This window comes from Lutjanus erythropterus, chromosome 12, assembly GCF_056507025.1.
Source record: "Lutjanus erythropterus isolate fLutEry1 chromosome 12, fLutEry1.hap2, whole genome shotgun sequence".
Lineage (NCBI taxonomy): Eukaryota > Metazoa > Chordata > Actinopteri > Lutjaniformes > Lutjanidae > Lutjanus > Lutjanus erythropterus.
Window position 1 is genome coordinate 7,712,892 of NC_139328.1, and position 21,694 is coordinate 7,734,585.

Here is a 21,694-nt window from a genome sequence, read left to right on the forward strand (position 1 = left end):
TTGGCTGCACAGACGATGCTTGTACTAATACTGTAGGATGAATTAATCGTCAGTTTTTGTCTTTTGGGATTTGTTGACATTACGAAAATTATTTCCAGCTCTATCCTTCATAGATACATTAAGTTTCTCTCTGTCATACTTATATTTTGCCAGCAGTTCCTATTGGATATTTTAATCCTTGACTGTCCTCCCGCAAATGCTCAACTCTCAGTCCGATATGCATCAAATCTGTTCCAGTTTAGAAGTTTGTTCTCCCCTCTGACGGCTATGCAACAGACTGACCCTGCTGTAGGCCTGTGATATCTGCTGCAAGCCATCAAGCTTTTGAATACTAATGCAAAATATTGATTTCCCTCTCTAACAATCTGTCTGTTTCCTTCTTTTTCTTCCTCTAATTATTCCTTGCTTGCTCTTGTTTCACTGGAAGCAGCAAACCTGACAGGTAAGATTAAACCAATGTCAAGCTCTTTGTTCTTTTTAACCCACAGCAATTACACCATACCAGATGCTGTACACAGAACTTGTACAAAGCCGTAAAACAGCATATCTGTTAATGCACTATTTACTCGATTCAAGTATCTATGCTAATGATGTGTCAGTACCGAGTCTGCTTTTCTCTCTCTGCTTATTAGCATGTGCTAATTGCTCTTTTGACTCACTGGTGTCTGAGCAGCGAGCGCGACGGATGCACCCGAATCCGAATACCTAAAGCACAAATAATTTAATGGAAACAGACATGTCTTGTGTCAGAAGTTGCTCATCTTTCTAATGATTACACTGGCATAGTAAAAGGTTGCGTCTGCTATAATCAATCATTGATTTAATGCACCAAGGTTATTCCCTTCAGCTGACAGATTTATTTTGCATACTTCTATGTCTTTACTGCAGAGTTTCTATCTCCAATGCAAAGCAGAATCTTTTGATTTAAAAACATTTTTTTCAGTTTCCCCAGTTAAAGGGGAGGTTGTGTTGGGCTTCAGACACTTCAGAAAACTTAGTTTAACAAATAAAAGGGAGAGAAAGTGATAAAATGTGTAATGTGAGGATGTGGAAATATTTCAAAAGTAATTTAAAAATCAGTTTGTGCCTTTTAGGCACAACAATGGCATTGCCAGTGAATATCTGATTAGAAAATAAAACATTTTTCTGAATTAACGTGCCTTCTGGCACTCTGTAAAAATAAATTGAGAAAATTTATACTAGATTTTTGAGTTTTGAATCCATGATCCAACAAATGCTTAAGTTTTTAAACAAACTAAACTAAGGTTAAACTAAAATAAAAGATGCACTAAAGTTTTGCCAACCTTTTGTTGAGATAATTTGCTTTTGTTCTTTAGATAAACTTGAACCTTTGAGTTTCAGAAACTCAGAAATTACAATATAATAATATTTCAAAAATTATTCATACTGAGCTGTGAACATGATTTGTCATTATTTGGCTTAGAAATTAAATGCTTCCAAATGAAAATATTAAATTATTAACCATTCTTAATTCTCGCTTATATTAGTTTACTCAACAGTTTTTGAAATACATTACAGAATAGATTTCAAGTTTTTTAAGAACAAAAGTAAATTATCTAACAAAAGATTATTAGTCAGTACAACTTTTCAAAACTTAAGAGTCTCATTTGGGCCCAAAACTCAAATTTCTATGTAATGAAGTTGCCTTGAAATTTTGAGTTTTCTCAAATTTCAAACTTCTTTTCTTCTACCCAAATACAGATACAGAGACAGATAATTTTGTTGGTTGACCAGTTGATTCCCGCACACACTGATCACCTCTGCATCGAAAGTTTCAGTTTCATTTCAGTCACAAGGACCTTTCTCAAGACAAACATGAGTAAATAAGAAGTTTAAAAACTGTATATAAAAATAAAGTAAATAAATAATAAAATAAACATTTATTTATTTTATTTTATGTATTTTGGTTTGTTTTTATTCCTTATTTAGTGGCTCTAAGGGGGTTATGAATGTTTTATTGTTTTGATATTTGAGGACTTTCTTTGAGAAAGGTCCTCATGACTGAAACATCTCCGGCTGACTTTCTGCTTTGAAATGGATTTTTTTGGGTAGCTTTGATTTCCTGCGCTACAAAAGTGTCACCAACAGATCCAAATAATGACGTCTCTGTGCACCTCTAGTAAGCGCAAGGACTCTGAACCTGGAACCAAGAGCCTTCTGAGCAACGCGGAGATGATGGCCCATCACCCGACGGACCCCGTCGAGATGAGACGCATCAACTTCCAGACTCCCGGTACGCAGCGTGTACCCACACAGACACCCAGACACGCACTTTGTATTTGCATAATAAAGTAAACTTCCGATTGCTCATCATCACTCGATAATGAAATATTCATGCGACTAATTATAACTTTCGGAGAGATTATGCAGACAAGATTGTGAACGCACTCCTCCGCATCACAACCAGCATGTACCTGGCAGCTTCGGATCAAAATGGCCACTACCCAGGTAGTACAGTCAGTGCTTAGTCACGGCTGAGTCATAACGGTGTGACAAAATCTGATCATCTCCGCTCGCCCACATTCCACATGCCAGGCTGCAGATAGCACATCAGAACAGACAGAAATGACAGAAAGCCGTCTTATCGCGCTCAGATGTTTCGGAGTCGGGTTTAACGGTCAGAATTAAGCATCAAAAGGTGAGCTGTGGGTTAACTGTGATCATGTATAAAGGAGTCGACTCCGCACTCGCCAGCATAACCAGCTAAAACCCCACTGTGAAGTAACTACATGGATTCTGACGCTCTCCACCCCCCGCTGAGCGAGATCTAACAACACAGCTGCTTTGGTCATGGCACCGGGCCGACTCTGCTTTCCTTTCACTTCTCCCATTAAATTAAGAGAAAAACACACACGGCCCGGAGGAATTTAATCACAGTTCTCACTGTATTTTCATGGTGGCACTTTATAGAAGCTTCACAGGGTCCTTGTGGAAACTATGGCGAGATGTGTCACCAGGAAGAAGGGTTTAGTCTTTGCTATCCAGGATATATAGAGCCAAATGATGCCATATTTTATTAAATCCATAGATGAAGGTCTTTTTTTCGCACGTTCCTGGGAAGCAAAGCACAGAATAAAGCACCGCGGCTCTTCTATTCTATCTTTTTCACTCTCATGTGGCTGCAACCTTGAAGCTCCCACCTCACCCACTTCTCCTCCCCTGAGATTTGTGCCTTTTCAGATGCTCTGCAAAGATGAAATTTGTTTCCAACAAAACCGGCTGATGCTATCTGAGGTCATTTTGGTCGTGACAGGAACGTTTTGTCGTGATTACCTGTGGGCGCTGCGGTGCGAGGCTGAAGCAGAAAATAAACGTTATGCTATGAGCTCGTTTTTTTTTTTTTTTTTGAGCTGCAGCAGCACAACGCTCTCCACAGCGGCGCATCGACAGGCATTGCAATTCGAGAAACATCGAGTCTGACGTTGGCGTGAATGGATTGTGTTTATTGTATGCAAAGCTATTGTGTGCATAGATTTATTGTTGCAGCTATTTGCCTTTTGGATGGACAATGGAGCGCTATAGCTTCTCTTTTCTGCCTCCAGCTGTGAAAAGCGACTACTGTAGGAGGCTTCCTTTATGTGTGTGTGTGTGTGCGTGTATGCGCAACGTTCCTAATTAGTGTTCTGTCTCTGTTTGTTTTCTCTGACTCGTTGCTTCTCTGATCCAAGAGAAAGCAATTTATCAAAGAAAAACAATTTACAAACAAACAAGACTCGCCTCACTTTGTCCTCACACATGGATCAAAATTGATTTTCTGCCTCAGCGTGTTCCTTAATGATATGTGATGTTCTCTGATTGGATAATTATCTTCGCATCTTTGCATATGAGTACTGCTGACCTGCAGTAATTTAGGTTATTCAGCTGAAGTCTTGTGTCAACTCTGACCCCCACCGTTGCCACTCCGGTCCTTGTTGTCACGCAGAACAATGCTTCGCAGTCGCGCACATCCAGACACTACTTAAGGCAGGCACTGGACCAGCAGAAGACAGCAACTAAAAACATCCGCACACTTAAGTGCAGTTTACTGGTGCATTTACAAGAGACGCTTGGAGCTAAATGCCCCTTTTCAGGTTTAGTTGTACCTGCAGTAATGCAAGCTTTAAAGGGACAGTTATTTCTAGTAGAAACAAACTATTTCCCATACATTCTACTGTAGAAATAAAGTAGTTCCTACTTCAAACTGCTCACAACAAGATCTGTAGATTATCTTAAGCAACCAGGTCACATTTTCTGGAGGGACATATTTTTGGTGCCGGCCACGGGGACATTTCAGCATGCATTTTTAGTTTTGCAACATAAGGTGCCCTCGATATCAACACTTTCACCTGACTGAGGACAGTTAAAAGAACGTCTTTTATATGTGACATGGCGTTGCTCACAGCTCCCGTTCCCATTCCTCGTTGTCACGCAGGAATGATGAGCCACCCTCCCATCCCGATCAGCGAGCTGGCTGAGCACATCGAGCTGCTGAAAGCCAACGACAACCTGAGACTTTCGCAGGAGTACGAGGTGAGAAATACATTATTATTCCATGTGAGTAAGCAGATGATGTCCTTATTGTTTAGAGATGTTAAGCCTGTTAAAGCTTTTGCTTCATGAAGCAAATCTTATTTAACATTTGTGTCTGCATGTGAAGACTATATGTTCATAATTTATTCAGCACTGCTATAACTTGTCTACATTACTGAACACTCTCTTTCCATTATCTTCAAATGTACCACACTATAAGAAATAAGGGTTCCGAAAGGTTCTCCTTGAAGGGATGAGGTTCCACACAGGACTGTTTGTTTCTGAAGAAGGCTTTGTTGAGGAAAGGGTTCGTCAAGTGTTCTTTTTAAGAACGCTTTCTGAAAGAGAGAGTTCTTTAAGGATAGCTGAAATCCTTGAAGAACTTTTTCATGAAGGGTTTGTCAAGGGTTCTCTCTACCGTAATATTAAAGGGTTCTCGGTAGAACCCCCTGGGTTGGTTCTAGATAAAACCTTTGGAATATTACAGCGTCCTCTAGGTGGATAAAACCTTTGGAAATGAAAAAAGGGTTCTCAGTAGAACCGCCTTGATGGGTTCCAGATAAAACTTTTGGAATGAAAAAGTGTTCACTGGAACCCACTGGTCAGATTCTAGTGAGAACCCCCTGAATGGGTTCTAGATAAAACCTCTGGAATATATGAGAGAACCTCCTCAGTGGTTTTGGGTCAGCACCCAGAAGTTGGACAGGATCTTAATAGAACCGCAAGAGAGGGTTTCGTGTGGAACCATTACATTATAGAAATGATCTCTGCAGAACCTCTCATCTGTTGTTGTTTTTTTAGGAAACCCTGGTTCTGCATATAAACCTTTATGTTGGGTTCTAGGAAAATTTCTAGTGGAACCTTTATAAAGGGTTCTACCAGGACCCAAAAAGGGTTCTCCTATGAGGACAACCCATCATGGTTAGCACCTTTATTTCTGTTAATGTGTGTGTGTTTGTTTGTTCTCCTCAGTCCATCGATCCGAGTCAGCAGTTCACCTGGGAACATTCAAACCTGGAGGTCAACAAGCCCAAGAACCGCTACGCTAACGTCATCGCGTACGACCACACCAGGGTCATCCTGGCTCCTATAGAAGGTGAGGATTAGCTGCGAGTTAAAGAAGATGTTCAGAGATTCTGATGGGAGAGCATGTTTGTGTTCGGGGGGCTGAACACAAAGAAGGGGGAGGCAGGAGGAGAAGGAGAGCTGCATGATGGATGAAATCTGAAATTGCAAACACTGCTCAGGACTGGCTGTGTGCAGCGGCATGAGACTGACAAACAGCGCGGGTGCATTCAAGTGCAGCCAGCACTCCTCCAGAACAAGAAGGGGGAGAATGGATTTGATCTGGAGCTCATGAATTCACGTCGACAGAGTCTTGTTTGTTTGCTGTCGTCCGCTAGTCATCAGGCAGCCGTCTGCTGGAGACCGCGGCTGCCAGAAACAACACAGTTCGTTAGGCTGTTTGATGTCATACATGGAGGTTAATTTATTATGTCGCTTACGCAGATTGCAGTTTAGAAAGATCCTCACAAGTGTCTCGTTCGCAGGTATCCTGGGGAGCGACTACATCAACGCAAACTACATTGATGGCTACAGGAAGCAGAATGCCTACATCGCTACCCAGGGGCCGCTGGCAGAGACGTTCGGGGACTTCTGGAGGATGGTGTGGGAGCAGCGCGCCGCCTCCGTCGTCATGATGACACGCCTGGAGGAGAAGTCGCGGGTAGGAAAGACAGTCCCTCGCACACACAACCACAGTTTTTGTTCCCCAAACTTTTTTTTCTGGCATGACCCTCCTCAGAAGCCGGAAGACGCTCACACCCACCCGCATCATAATTATCAGTCATTAACAATAATTGGGGAAGCGTTCAGGATCTCATCAGCAAATCCTTGTTTGTTTATTCCCCTTACGTAAGTCATATTCATTCAAGGTTGTTTCACTCTGTGTTTTCCCCCGGTGATGCACATCACAGCAGTGGTTCTAGTTTGAGGACAACTGATCTGGAGTAATGTTTCATACCGCAGGGGTCGACGTTAACCATGGCCCGATGACCTGTGGCCACCAAATATTATGTGTGGGTGGCCACCAAATTTCACAGCCTTCACTAACATCTTATATTTCCCCAAAAATCCTGATTCTGTTCTGCCTTTTAGGTGAAAATTTTACAAAAACAGGGACTACTAAAGTGTGGGTTTATTTAAGCTTAGTCAAACTTGTGATCCTTACAGAAGAACCAGTAATATAATAGGTGCAAAATGAAAAAAATGAAAAAATTTAATAATGAATGGAAGCAGGAGATTAAGTGGCTCTAATATGATTCCTCTAAGGACATAATGTACTGAGTTGTAGGGCTGTACAAGACTCAGAATTTTGTCTGTCAAATCAGATTTGGCTGCTCGAAGATCCGTCTCTTCCTTCCTTTTTTTCCTCTTCAGCACCACACCAAACTCCAAATATCAGTCTCACGAGCCTTCCTCACATTTTAATGCCTTCCTTTGTCATCTATTATGTGAAAACATGAGATTTCCACACAGTCAGAGAAAGCGAAAGTGTTTGTCCTGCTCATGTATCAGTTATAAAGTCCCAGCTCACCATGGAACGGCTCTCCTCCAGGCTGCTGACAGGGTTGTCAGCTGCTGTCCGCCATCACTCTGCGTTCAGTTTCTATCACACTTATTCGCTTCGATCACAGTTAGTTTTGTCGCTTGTGGTCAGTTAGTCACTAGCGCCAGCTAATATAAAAATATATTCATGATTACATGATCATGTATTATGTTGCATTAAATTGCCTTTTCTGTATTGTTTTGACACAAGTTTGCATTTTGGCCACGACAAAGGCAGTTTTGACCACCAAATTTAGAGGCTTGGTGGCACCAGTGCTTTAAAATATTAACGTCTGTCTCAGTCATCCCAATCCATGTCTTAGGAGGCCATCGCATCAGGGACTCGGACCCAGATCCAAGTACACTTAGCCAGGTAGTCCATTTCGTTTAATTCGCGTGAACACTGGGTACCGTACCCGTAAACAGATCAACAAACCATGCCCGGGTACAATATGATACGCGGTGTCCTCCTGAAAAGGCCGGTTCATCTATACTCTGGTATGGTTGGCATCAGGCGTGAAAACTAAGTGCACCAAAACAAAGAAGGGGGCTGCTATTTTGCAATTTGCAGGCTGTTCCACACCAAAGCAGCAACATGAACAAGTGAACTCAGGTACAGCACAACATTACTAATGTGAGAGCTGACCAGCAGGGGTATGAGGAGGGGGTACTGCCAAAGGACAGTGTGAATGTTGCTTTAGTTCAGTCTGTAAACAGTAATGATTGTAGTGATGGTAATGATGTTGATAATCTCTTTTATTCGTGTAGATAAAGTGCGACCAGTACTGGCCAAGTCGCGGCACAGAGACATACGGGATGATCCAGGTCACCCTGCTGGACACGATGGAGCTGGCCACTTTCTGTGTCCGCACCCTTTCCCTGCATAAGGTGAATTACTTCCCTCTTTTTTTTCCCTCTTTATTCAAGCCGCCCTGTCCTTCTGTGTCCACCCTTTGACTCGCCACTCTGCCCTCTCCTCTATTAATTACTGCCACATCCGCTGAAACCTCGCTTTGATCTCTTGATTTTACAGTCAGGGAACCGGGAGCGAGTGCAGTGATCATGAATTTCCACTGTCCCCTGAATGAGTGGTGCGTTTGGACACGCAGAGGAGAATAGATTAGTCTGGGCTTCACGGAGTGTTCAAACCAGGCCAGCCTCCCCGTGTCAGGCGCTGAGATTTGATCACTGTTGGAAGCAGAGCACTGTCTTATAGCACAGGGCTAATCTAAGACCGCCAGACTAGCGTGTCTCTGTGGCCTACTTACAAACACAGAAAACTAGGCCAACTGTAGCTTCCAAGTGTAGTTCTCTAAATTTTTGTTGATGTGTTGTGAAACGTCGGAGGAAATCTGTCATACAGTAGACAATAATGCACATGAAAAATGCAGCAATGCTTTGTGTTTTTTGTGTAGAATTTCTTTTTTCTTTTCTTTATATGATCTGGAAATATTCCTACAGGTTTTTTTTATTTGTGCATGAATCAATTTAAAAGCTTCTTAGATATTCTGTATGAAGAAACTGCCGTCGCTTGTGTGAGTGGCAGTAATTAGGATGGAGTCATGATTAATGTAGATACGTCTGACAAACTGCACTCAAAACAAATTGGCAAACGTGTCACTTCCCTTTAAGCACCTAATAGGTTTTGTGTTGTAACATTCAATAATGCAACAGGGATAATAAAGCTTACACATGCACACATGTACAAACAATAACCTCCTGTCTCGTCACATCAGAGCGGCAGCAGCGAACGGAGAGAAGTGCGTCAGTTCCAGTTTACAGCCTGGCCCGATCACGGCGTGCCGGAGTACCCAACCCCCTTCCTCAACTTCCTCCGCAGAGTCAAAGCCTGCAACCCTCCTGACGCCGGACCCATCATCGCTCACTGCAGGTACAGGACACACGCACACGGTTGTCTTAAAGGGAATGTTTTGGTAAATACTAGAGATGTAGTGATACCAAAAACTCACAATAATACCACAATATCAAGTCTGCAATACTTCTTTTTCTTTTTTTTAAAACATGAAGATACAGTGAGTTGACAGCTTAGTGTAAAGTCTTGAAACAGCCAACGTAACTTCATCAAGTGATTCATCAGCACCTCTAAAGCTCACAGAATTACACATCACATCACATTTGTCTGATCCATACAAAAACCACAGTGTAAAAATTAAAAGTTGCGGTGGTTATGTGGGGGCTGGTTCTTGGCTGGTTGCAGTAACTTCCTGGAGTCCCTGTCGGTTTGGCAGGAAATCTCTTTGGCTATGTCCGAATTCACTCACTACTCGACGGGGCAGGAATTTCACGGCGGCCGCGACAGCCGTGGCTGCTCTGCCCCCTCAGTTTGGCCTTGCGCCGCTCGGAAAACGGAGGCTATTTAAAGTGTTTCGAGCGTTTCATGGAGCCTAATGTTACTTTACAATTCTCTGATTTACACTGCAGACTGGAGACTCTCTGTTGTATTGACTTTCTCTTCTATGAAATGTCTGTATTTATATTGTGCTGCTGACCTTGTACCATCTCTCTATACTGAAGCCTGTTACTTTCAACGTGATGAGAAAAAAGAAGATCCTGTAGATTATTATTATAAGAAACTTTATCAACTTACTATCTAAGAATAATCAGAAACTTCTCATTATCGTTATAATCATCATCACTGCATTATCTCTATCTCTCTCCTCTTATCCGTTATCATTCTCTAGTTTCCCATTATTTTGAGATTCTAACTGATTATATATTGAACACTATTTAGTATGACATCATTATGTAGGATGACCTCTGACTGACTTCCGCTGTCCCTGTACTTAGAGAAGGAATGAATAAAAATAAAAAATCATGAGTTTTTCATTCTGCATGCACAAAATAAAGATTTATATTTATATCCCACATAGGGGACTCAGAGTATTGCGCAAATCAAATTTAAAAGTGGAGTACAACCAGTGGTCACAAACAAAGCACTATGTACCATCATGCATTTCTCTGAAAGAGAAACAACAGCAATGGTGTAATTAATGGCACAGAGAGTGAAAAAAGCTTTTCTTCTTCAGTATTTAGTGAGCTCATTGTATAGTCCTCTACACAGAAATCCTTAGATAGCGAGTAGGGAGCAGTGAATGAGTGAGTGATTTGGGACGTGACTTCACCCAGACGAGAAATATTCCAACACATAATCCCTGGAAAACCAGAACTTATACATTAGAGTTTTTGCAAATATGTGTTAATTAGTGAGCTTTGGAGGAGCTGGTAGTTTTCCGATTTTTTACTTTTTGTTTCCAGTCCTTATGCTAAGCTAAGCTAACCAGCTGCAGACTTAAGCTTCATATTGGACAGACACACATGAGAGTGGTATGAATCTTCTCATCTGACTCTTGGCAAGAAAGCAAATACTTCCCAAAATTTTCAACTACTCCTTTAAGTGAAATGCCAAAAATGAAATCCTCCCTATCTGTCAGCTGACAACCGACTTATTCGTCTCCCTCTGTTTAGCGCTGGTGTTGGCCGCACCGGCTGCTTTATCGTCATCGACGCCATGCTGGAGCGCATTCGGCACGAGCGCACCGTGGACATCTATGGTCACGTGACCCTGATGCGCTCACAGAGGAACTACATGGTGCAGACGGAGGACCAATACAGCTTCATCCACGAGGCCCTGCTGGAGGCCGTGGCCTGCGGGAACACCGAGGTGGCCGCCAGGAGTCTGTACTCCTACATGCAGAAGCTGTCCAAGGTGGAGAGCGGGGAGCACGTCACCGGCATGGAGCTGGAGTTCAAGGTACGAGGAGGGCAGGAGGAAAGTCAATGTACTGCCAGGTGCACAAAATTGCAATCTGCAGATTTCAGGGGAGACGAAGGGGACAGGTCCCACTTCAATATTTGTCCCCCTCAATAAAAACATGAAAGTAGAATTATGAATTATCACCTGGCACCTGAATTTGGTGTTTAAATAAAAACATTTGTATTCCAATATTAGCAGATTAGATGTTGGCCTATTGTGACTATATCAGTCTATATCAGTATATAAGTATATATTTATTTTAACAGACCATAATGCAGATTGGAATTTCCTGTGTGCTCCTTGAAACAAAGCCTTGTCTACATACTTGCATGCATCTATTAGTTGTGAGTAGCTCAACATGAGATTTTCTCTTCTAAAATATTTTCCATTGAATATTAAGAGGCTGTAAATGATGTAAACCTACCCAGGAAGAAAAAAGTAAAATATTAAAGAAAACTCTAAAAACAAATTAACAATATTTTGTGTAACAGAAAAATAAATCCTATCAGATTTATTTTTAGTCTAGAATTCAGAGGCCTTGTGTTAACCAAGCAGATAATCCTGAATAATCCTGCGCTCTTGCATACAAAATCGGTTTTGGTTTGCTCGATAAAATATTTAAAAACATTACGAAACATTCACATCTCCTCTCTCCTTCCAGCGACTGGCTAATACCAAAGCCCACACGTCCCGGTTTGTCACAGCCAACCTGCCTTGCAACAAATTCAAGAACCGACTGGTCAACATCATGCCCTATGAAACCACCCGCGTCTGCCTGCAGCCAATCAGAGGCCTGGAGGGCTCAGACTACATCAACGCCAGCTACATAGACGGATACAGGTATGTTTTCGTCCCGAGAACGCTAATATGACCTGACCCCCTTGTCCCCTTATGATGGCTTGATGAGTGAATGGATTGGATAGGTTTTCACCACAGTGCTCTCACCTGTCACGTCCTGTCACATCTGTCATTACTATATACATGTCCCCGCTATTTGTCTCGCTGCGTGGCGCTCGCCTCGGTCCCCGGTGAAAGGGGACGGACGCCGAAGTGCTTCTGATGATTCAGGCGTTCAGAGTGGTTGTACACACATGTTGTGACTGTTCCTCTTCGTGCCTGAAGCCTGACCCCCTTTTCAGTCTGATGCTTGACAGAGAAGAAACAGGGAGGGGGTGGCGTCTTAATGCGTGTGTTTGTGTGTGTGTGTGTGTGTGTGTGTGTGTGTGTGTGTGTGTGTGTGTGTGTGTGTGTGTGTGTGTGTGTTTGTGTGTGTGTGTGCGTGCGCAGGCAGCAGAGAGGCTACATTGCCACCCAGGGTCCACTGGCCGAGACTACGGAGGACTTCTGGAGGATGCTGTGGGAACACAACTCCACTATAGTGGTCATGCTCACTAAACTGAGAGAAATGGGACGGGTAAGGACAAATTAAAGGAATAGTTTGGAGTATTTGATGTGGGGTTGTATGAGGTACTTATCTGTAGACAGTATTAGCTATAATAAATGGCGGTCTGCACGCCTGCACTTTGGAGAAGCGGAGAACAGTATCAGCACGGAAGTAAAGCAATGAACTTTGCTGTGAATGCTATATTTAGAATATTTTCACTGCTTTGCCTTGCCATCAGACAGAAAACCACCGTTATATAAGCCAAAGTTCACTCTCTCCAAACCAACTAAACTCCATTTGCAGAAACGGTCATTTTACCAGTTGCTGCCCCTTTGAGACTAACTAACATCTGGCATTTGTCTTCAGTGTGAAAGGGTTCAATTGGCATTCATTCCTGCATCAAATGGCATACAGGTATTTATCATCTCCAGCTCTAAACATGACACCCAGGTGGACACAAATGGATCTACTGGCAGTGGGGAAAGTGTCAATTACCCTTTTAGCAGGTTTAGCTGTGTTTAAAAGCCTGCATATGAGCCAAATTGTGGTGTAAAAATTGTATTAACTTGTTCCTGTTATTGTGGGACTTTGCTGAATCTGAACTCTTCTTTTAAGAAACACAAAGTCACACGATAACACAAACAAAACTTCACAGATCAGTGGAAGTGCAGCAGAATTACTGATTTCACCTACAGAGTTTGGTTGGTTTGGAGAGAGAGAGATATCTAGCTTACATAACGGGGGTTTCCTGTCAAAAAAGGCTGTCTGACTGCAAAGTAAAGTGGTAAAAAATGTTCTAAATATAGCAGAGGTGGACCTTTTTCGAGTGGCTGAATTCCATTTTGCTGCTCCACAGTAGTGCATTGCTGAGCCTCCGTGCTGGTGCTCCTCTTCTCTGGGGACACGCCGTCCACCATCTACTGTAGCTAACAGAGGTGCACAGAGATGTCATTACATGTCTCTGTGTCTGCAGAAGACCAGAAGAGGGCGCAGTTTATCCTGGAAGTCACATTACATCAGGAAATGTTTCATTTTGTAACCTAATATTCATAAATAATGCAGTTATTGTGCCTTCAAAGCATCACCTGGATTTAATATAAGCACATAATTAAGTATGAGATATGTTTCCACATCTTTATACTGTGCTTTTTTTCCCCAAAATAATAACAAGCAGATTCAGATAGAAGAAATGTCAGTTTCCATTGCATTATTTGTGATTTCCCAAACGCCACATCAAATAATTCGAACTATTCCTGCACAAGGTACAATAAATAACAGCAAATGTCAGCCCTGTGAACCATGTCATCAACACTTATTTTCCTGTTCTGCTCTCTCAGGAGAAGTGTCACCAGTACTGGCCCGCTGAGCGCTCGGCCAGGTACCAGTACTTCGTGGTGGACCCCATGGCTGAGTACAACATGCCTCAGTACATCCTCCGGGAGTTCAAAGTTACGGATGCCAGGGTGCGTTCACGGCGTCTGTGTGTGTTTTAAAGACTTGCGCTCGTGTTGTATGTTGTATTCAAACAGCGGAGTAAGTAACAACACTCCCTTTGACTTTTTCGGCTCTACTTCCGATCCGATCGGTGCTGTCAGAAGGCGGCGGTGCAAAACATGTCCTATCGACCCGTGGTGTGTGTCGGTTAGTGTGTGTTTTGTATGTGAATGTGTGCAGCACAACAGGTTAGCATTTATCGACAGGCAACCGTAAATTACTCATTCAACCATGCTGTCTCCACATTACCTTGACAGCGTATGTGTGTGTGTGTGTGTGTGTGTGTGTGTGTGTGTAACCGAGTGTGTGCGTGAGCGCTCGTGCACACATGTGCCAGTCATAGATAACTCCAGTCAAGCCTGTCCTGCACTGACGCCACATTGACAGATGCTCTATTGATCTCCATTAAAGGGGAGTCAGAGAGGCTGTGCAGAAGAGAAAAGATGTAATTGCCTACTGAGTGGCTGACAATAGCAGACGCACTGACGTTACAGCTTGAAGTTAACCACAGCCACTGATCAGGCTCAGATAACAGTAATCATTAGGGGGGGGGGGGCGAAGAGGATGTTGCCTGGCAGAGTCTCAGTCTGCAGTCGATTCAGCAAAGAAGAACCTCTTTTAAAATAATAATCACCTCGCGTAAACAATAACTGCACGTTTCGGGGATAAACGCCTTGATGTGTGTCTCATCGTTTTCCTCGCCGCCCACAGGATGGCCAGTCACGGACGGTGCGTCAGTTCCAGTTCACCGATTGGCCAGAGCAAGGCGTGCCCAAATCTGGGGAAGGTTTTATCGATTTCATTGGCCAGGTGCACAAAACCAAGGAGCAGTTTGGCCAGGATGGACCAATCAGCGTTCACTGCAGGTAAACACTGATACTAATAAGACAACACTTTATATTAATCATCATTTATCATTAACAAATGCTTAATTAATAGTTAATTAAACTTATTTCAATTTTATTTTATTTTTTTTATTTTTATTATCCTTGTTTTTATTGTTTTATCATAAATGTTTTGATTTGCTGCCTTTATGTTCTACACTTTGTGTTGCATTTTATGCATTAATTCTGTTACATAAATGCTATATAAATCATTATTATTGGTGGTACTAGTATGAAATTGAATGAAATTATACTATATTATACTATACTATATGCAAGTTAGTTTATGTTATTTTTCATTTGTCATTTCTATTTATTTATAATTAGTGTGTAATATTCAATATTTTTTTTCGTCCTGTGTCATAGCTGATAGGAAACTGTAAATTAATTATCACAAAAATATCTCAAACAGTGTCAATTACAGCATTACAAATAATTAGTAAAGATTTTTAATTATCGTTTCACTTTTGTTAACCAGGAAATAACTCTTAACTTTAGTTTGACTGACTGTCAGTTGACCTTTTTCTTAATGATAGTTATTATCAGTGTTACTGTGTTAATGTACTGTCACACATGATAGTAAGCTGATGATATAAAATCATGAGGATTATATTTTGAGATTGAAAGGTATCATAAATAAGCATTTTTTTAAAAAAAGGAAAGGCGAAATCTTCAAAACAAATAAATAAATAACTTAATTACATAAAAATGACAAAGATAAAATAATTGTATGTACTAAATAAATAAATAAAAGACAAAAGATGAATCTAACAATAGAAGCTAAACTCATTTGAGTGATTCTAATATTTAAAAGTACATTTGATTGCATTGATAAGTGCAGTAGGTTCGTCAGCTTTGAGCTCTGTTGTCTGAGCTCCGGCACGCTGTAAATTATGGTTAAATGTTGTCCTTTGTGTTTGCAGTGCTGGCGTGGGGCGGACAGGTGTCTTCATCACTCTGAGTATTGTCCTGGAGAGGATGCGTTACGAGGGGGCGGTGGACATCTTCCAGACTGTCAAAATGCTGCGCACACAGAGACCAGCCATGGTGCAGACTGAGGTAAACACTGAACAGCATGTGGGACTCACTGGTTCATTAAGCAGGGCAGAGACGGCGAGGAGAGCACTGATACAGCAGCACACTGTCAGGACTGCTTAAAGCTTCACTTTTAATATTCTGACTGTGTAGATTGGGCTGATCATGGATATTTTAAACTATCAGATTTCCTGAAGCAAAGCATTTCTGTAAAAGCTCAGCTTATGTTCCTGTCCTCCTTTACAGAACACGTAGCCTCACTTAAAGCAAAAAAACTTCTGCATTTTCCCACATGGAAACATTCTGGATATGTTTAATTAAATGTTTATATGTTTTATCTGAATATTGGGGTATTAAGAGGATGGATAGCTTTCCTATACTGACAGTAAGGGGGTGTTTGAGCCATCACCAACTCGCCATCTAATCGCCAACAAATGCAATTCTTACAGAAATGACACCAAATCACAGCATGATTTTTTCATTGGAGTTCCTCAATCTCTTGGTATCTAAATGTGGTATTTTGGAGCAATTTTTTTTATTCATTCCCAAGTTGTCAAAATGGATAATTTGTGCACCAAATCTATGCAATAAATGGTACCAAACCAAAAACTGCTGAGACTTGATCCAGCCTGAGAATGGCCTTCATATACTTCCCACCACAAAGCAGGGAAATTTCTTTTGCATAAGGGTGGGACTGTATTACTCTGTATATTTGGCCATATGTATTTCTTTTCTAACTGTGCGTACTCATAATACTACAGGTGCTCATTTTATTGTGCATTCATCAATATTATTTTTACCATTTGCCTATTTTTAATCTTCCCACAGTTTTACAAATGAGTTTGGATCGGTGAAAAGAAAACATTTGTTGATTCAAGTGCGATTCGAGTCTGCAGATACAAATTTCCCTTTTGTTTCCCTCCTGTGAAAATTGTCTGTCTGTTTTCAGCTGTGCGACACAATGCAGGAGAGTTTCTCAACCGGCAAAGCAACATTTAATGCTTCAGTTGATCTGAATCATTTAAAACCACCGAACCGAGAGATAAAGATATAAGTGACACTCGTCCATCCAAACATTTTGCGTGGTCGTCCCCGGGATGATGAGTTGAAACCCTTATTTTATTTGAACAATTTGTCATTCATTTTTCCAGCACAGGTTACAGTTACGTTTAGGAGCATTAACTTTACGCTCAAAGGCCAGCAGGTTTAGTGCCACCGCAGAGAAGGACGGGCTTTGTTTTGTTTGTCGTATTCATTTTTTTGTTTTGCTGTGGGATGTGATATTTACTAAAATGGCCTCCATTCATGATGAGGACATTTTAGCTTTTCTCGATTTTAATTCTTTTTCTTTTGGATGGATAATTATGAAAAACCTAAACTGCATTTCAGGAAGGGAACCTTTTTTTTTGTAGCAGGCATTATTTGCTAAGCTTCTCAGAACAGACAGAATATTTTTGTTTAAGACTTAACTCTCACTCTCAAAAAAGTACACTAAAGTACTAAAGCACAATGAATTACACTTAGTATATTCATGAATAATGTACTAATGTGCTATTTTTGATTCACTAGCAGTGTGCTTAATTAGTGCTGCTAAAGATAAACTAAATAAAAATAAGTGCATTTATTTGTACTATTTTGAGGAACCATTAAGATGTACAAGTAGATCTTTTTATACTAATGCTGTACTTTTTGAAATGTCCTTTATCTTTTATATCTTTGATTCACCTCTGACTATAGTTTCTAATATATATTTTAAATGCATTTCCAAATTTAAATACCATACATTTTCATTGAATTCTAGGTATGTTTCTTATATATTGTAAGTGTATAAAGAATTATCTGAAAAGTGGATTGAAAATACATTTACTGTTGAAAATGTGCATCAGTATAAAGATATTATAGTATATTTAAGTGCATCCTAATGGAGTTTCAAAATAAAACAGTCAAGTGCACTTAATTGAATTTAAGTATACCTTTGGTAGCACTAATGATATATCATTAGTATATTAAGTACAGTGTTAGTACATCAAAAATAGCACACTTATTTAAATTAAGTGCATTTCAGTATACTTTTTTTTTTTGACCTGATTGAGCTGTAAAATCACCTGTCATTTTGTAATGAAAGGAAATGCTTAGGCGTTTTGAGCTGGTACCCATAAGTCCATGTCTGTTCGTAGCAGTGACACATTTTTTATTTATCTGTTTCTCTCCCAGGATGAGTACCAGTTCTGCTACCAGGCCGCTCTCGAGTACCTGGGTAGCTTTGACCACTATGCAACGTAAGTGAAAAGACAACCATCCATCCATCTTTCTGCTTCGAGGTCCACAAACAAACCAACAACCAAGCGAAACAAGAGAACGACGGCCTGAAGTAACGTGAACATTGAACCTTTTTTTCTCCGGGAGCGAGGCTCAACTATGAATCCTAACACCAACAACAACAAGGACAAAAACGCAACAACAACAACAACAACAACAACAAAAACAGCAACAAGAAATCTGTGTGTAACAGCAGCCACACTCATCAGGAGGAGCTGGTGGGTGTGGAGACTGTCCATGTGTAATCCATATACTTACCTCAGTGTTCCAGTGTGAAGGACGTATAATACATGTGTGTTGTGGTCAGCTATCTCCAATATGAACCAGTGAAATACAAACGGCTTCTGAACAGGAATTATGATACTATATGTGTATAAAAAACAAAAAAAAAAAAGAACAAAAAAAATCAAAAACACAAAGAGCCTGGATATTTGCTGCACCCTAAATGGGCTTTTTATCCTCAACTTTGTATCTATTGGTTTGGTGTACTAAGGGGTTACAAAGTGCAAAAGGTGAACATTTCTATGTGTCCGTGAGTCTATTTCAAAGGTGTCTACTGCTACCACAGGTAGTCCTGATTATAGTTTAAAGCCTACAGTGCGGACTCACCACCCCGAGGACTGTTGGAGAAGTATGTGGATGCTCATTTACCCGGAGCACAGTGCCAAGAGAAACCATGCAGCGTGAACTGTGGCCTACAAGGAGAGCCAGCACATCATAGAGTCAGACTAGAGACCGCTCTTAACACGCTGGCCAAGGATCCATTCACACTCCCCAATCGCGTCCTCCTCCTCCTCCTCCTTCTCCTCCTCGCCGAGGCCTCCGAGCCGTGATTAGAGCCCATCATATCCTCAACTGGGCTGAGATTTGTAGTCCGGTGCATCCTCTCACTCGACAAAGCTTGCTTGCTGTTTGCCGTAGTCCTTGTTCATCCTCCAGCTCAGCTCCTCTTGATGTCAGCCCCATTGTGTCAGTTCCGCAGTGGCTTATTGAAAGAGATGCTAATGACAGAGTTTCTTTCTTGGATTTAAAGCAGCCCATCTCTGCAGACATGATGATTTTTGTGTGTTTTTACTGTACGTCTTTGCCTTACGCTGACTTATTTTTTTGTGTTTCAACATGCTGCTTAATGTTCACGCGTCGTGTGCTAAACTTTTCTTGTCATACAGTATCTTAAACTGAGGATGAAAGTTGTGTCCTGATCATCTTCCTCCTCTGAAGCTAACCTACTTGAATTGCACCACTTTGCAGTTAAATCACTCTGATATTTTACTATTTTAAAATGGAAACTTCTGCACTTTTCATTTGGATGTCCAGTCAGTGTTGATGGTAAGTGTTGTCTGTAAATTCAGAGGTGTGTGCTGTATTGTCCAGAAAAGCTAAGCAGTGCCTACAAGTACCAGGATGCATTGCAGGTGAGCTTCTGACACCCATGTTGCTGTGTTATCACTATAGCTATTACTTTATTGGCGGGAACACGGTGTTAGGTGATAAAAGCGCTCATCCTGCAGGAAATACAAGCTGAAATAGCCTGTAGTTCTTCTTTACATCCACACTCTTAGAAATAAGGGTTCCAGAAGGGTCCTTCATAAAGGGCAGAGGTTCTACCCAGAACCACATGCATCTGAAGAACCCTTATTTGAAGAAAGTGTTTGTCAAGGGACTTAGATAGTAAGATTAAGAAATTGTTGAAATGCTTGAAGAACTTTTTTGTCAAGTGTGTTCTAGATAAAATACTTGGAATATAAAAAGGTTCCCAATAGAACAACCTTGGTGGGTTCTCTGTAAAACCCTCGGAATATGGAATGTGCTCTGTAGAAGATCCTGAGCGTGTTCTATATGAAACCCTCGGAATAGAAAAAGGTTCTCGATGAACCCCTGGCTCGGATTCTGGTTAGCACCCTTAGAAGGTGGAACGGTTCTGAATAGAACCCCCAGAGAGGGTTCTGGGTGGAAGCATTGCACCATAGGAAGCCTCTCTGCAGAACCTCTCGTAGGGGGTTCTGGATGAAACATTTCGCAGATGGTTCTAGATATAACCCTTTATGTTGAGTTCTAGGTAGAATTTCCTGAGAGGGTTCCAAGTGCAACCTTTATAAAAGGTTCTACCAGGGACCAAAGAAGAACCATTTGTGGTTCTATTTGTCACTCTATTTTGCAGCAGAAGAACTCCATCATCTAAGTTAAGATAGCAGCACTTCTCTTATCAACACTGACCGAACATCCACATGAAAAAGTGGTGAATTTTCCCTTTAAGGCTACTGAACGATAACGAGAGAAACCCCAGAAAAACATTTGGCACAAGTGGTGAGTTGCTCACTGTCAACAGCCCCCCCCCCTCACCAGACTGTCCCACGTCCTAAATCTCACTGTACAGAACATCCCAACGTAACCAAAACGACGTTCTCCTCCTCTTGTCCTCTCCGGTCCAACTGCACAAGTCCTTGATATCGATATTATATCTTTTCTTGATTTGACATATAATCATAATTGGTCCCACGTGGTGATTGGTTGATTGATTGATTGATTGAAGAGCACAGCGATGTTCCAGTGTACCAGACATCTCGGGCGATTTCACCGATTTTGTACATACAGTCTTATCATTGGAGTCCTATACAGTAACAGTTACATACGTCTGAGCACAAGATATAACGTGGGATTGGATGTGATGTAGTTCTTATCGTCGCAAAAAAAAAAAAGCCTTATTGTTATTGTTCACTTTGTCATATTTATTTCGTATGATTTTTTAAGATATTTATTATTCTATTTTGTTACTTTTTATGTATGTTTTTCATTTATTTATTTGGGATATCTAGCAACTATAACCAATAAGATGTTTACTTGTTTCTTTGGCGAGCCAATGTTAAAGTACGATATTGTCACTGTTTGTTTGTTTTTGTTTTTTTTTTAATGGTCAGTTTTGGTGCTTTTTTATTTGCTTTATTATTATAAAGTATGCCCTCTGTGTAGGGTGCTATTTGATACTGATTACTGATGTCCGACTTGTTAGCTAGAGATGTACATTAGAGGCAGACCTAGTTTAAGTTTACAGTGATGCCCTTTCGATGCCCTCCCTCACTATGATCCACCCCACCGTGATAGGTTCAAGGGCATCAGAGAAATTAGATATATAGAGCAGACTTGTGGGTGAAAAACTCAGACAAGCTGTTGGTATTTAGTTTGCTGGAAAGCACATGGTAGCAAGTGTATTTTTGACAGAGAATGGGTGAAGAATCGCCCAGCTACACACACACACACACACACACACACACACACACTTACAAACACACACAAAAGTTATTGTTTAAACCTGAAATTATTCTGATATGAAATTTATGTGTGGTCCAGAAGTCTTGACAGTGTGTGACATATATGAGAAATATGTTATTCCTTGGATTTCTAATGATTATTGTGTCAAGAGAAATATAAAAGGCACACACACGAAGCATAATATGAAATGTGTTGAGGGCCAGCTCTGATGACGCCATCCCCCTCACATAATGTACCTGTTCTTTCCTTTCAAACCATGGATGTAGATATTGTATCTTGACTTTGTATTAAAAGCAGGATGATTGGATATACAGCACAACGAGCTGCCTGATTCCTGTGGGGGTTTTTTTTTGTTTGCTGTTCGCTCCTCGTCCACTAGATGGAGCTAAATCAACT

General features: G+C 41.1%; 1 protein-coding gene across 1 annotated transcript in view; it reads left to right on the plus strand.

Annotated features, from left to right (window-relative positions):
* The window catches only part of ptprsb (protein tyrosine phosphatase receptor type Sb), a 103,092-nt gene extending 84,547 nt beyond the window's left edge, over window positions 1–18,545 (plus strand). The window contains exons 23-35 of the mRNA XM_084732154.1: window positions 2,142–2,254; window positions 4,433–4,530; window positions 5,503–5,626; window positions 6,081–6,256; window positions 7,906–8,025; window positions 8,874–9,028; window positions 10,624–10,909; window positions 11,574–11,752; window positions 12,200–12,326; window positions 13,634–13,759; window positions 14,502–14,656; window positions 15,598–15,733; window positions 17,924–18,545. Of these exons, the coding sequence (XP_084588280.1) occupies window positions 2,142–2,254; window positions 4,433–4,530; window positions 5,503–5,626; window positions 6,081–6,256; window positions 7,906–8,025; window positions 8,874–9,028; window positions 10,624–10,909; window positions 11,574–11,752; window positions 12,200–12,326; window positions 13,634–13,759; window positions 14,502–14,656; window positions 15,598–15,733; window positions 17,924–17,992 (1,864 nt within the window). The 3' untranslated portion in view covers window positions 17,993–18,545. The remainder of the gene's footprint in view (window positions 1–2,141; window positions 2,255–4,432; window positions 4,531–5,502; window positions 5,627–6,080; window positions 6,257–7,905; window positions 8,026–8,873; window positions 9,029–10,623; window positions 10,910–11,573; window positions 11,753–12,199; window positions 12,327–13,633; window positions 13,760–14,501; window positions 14,657–15,597; window positions 15,734–17,923) is intronic.
* Window positions 18,546–21,694: the final 3,149 nt, after the last annotated feature.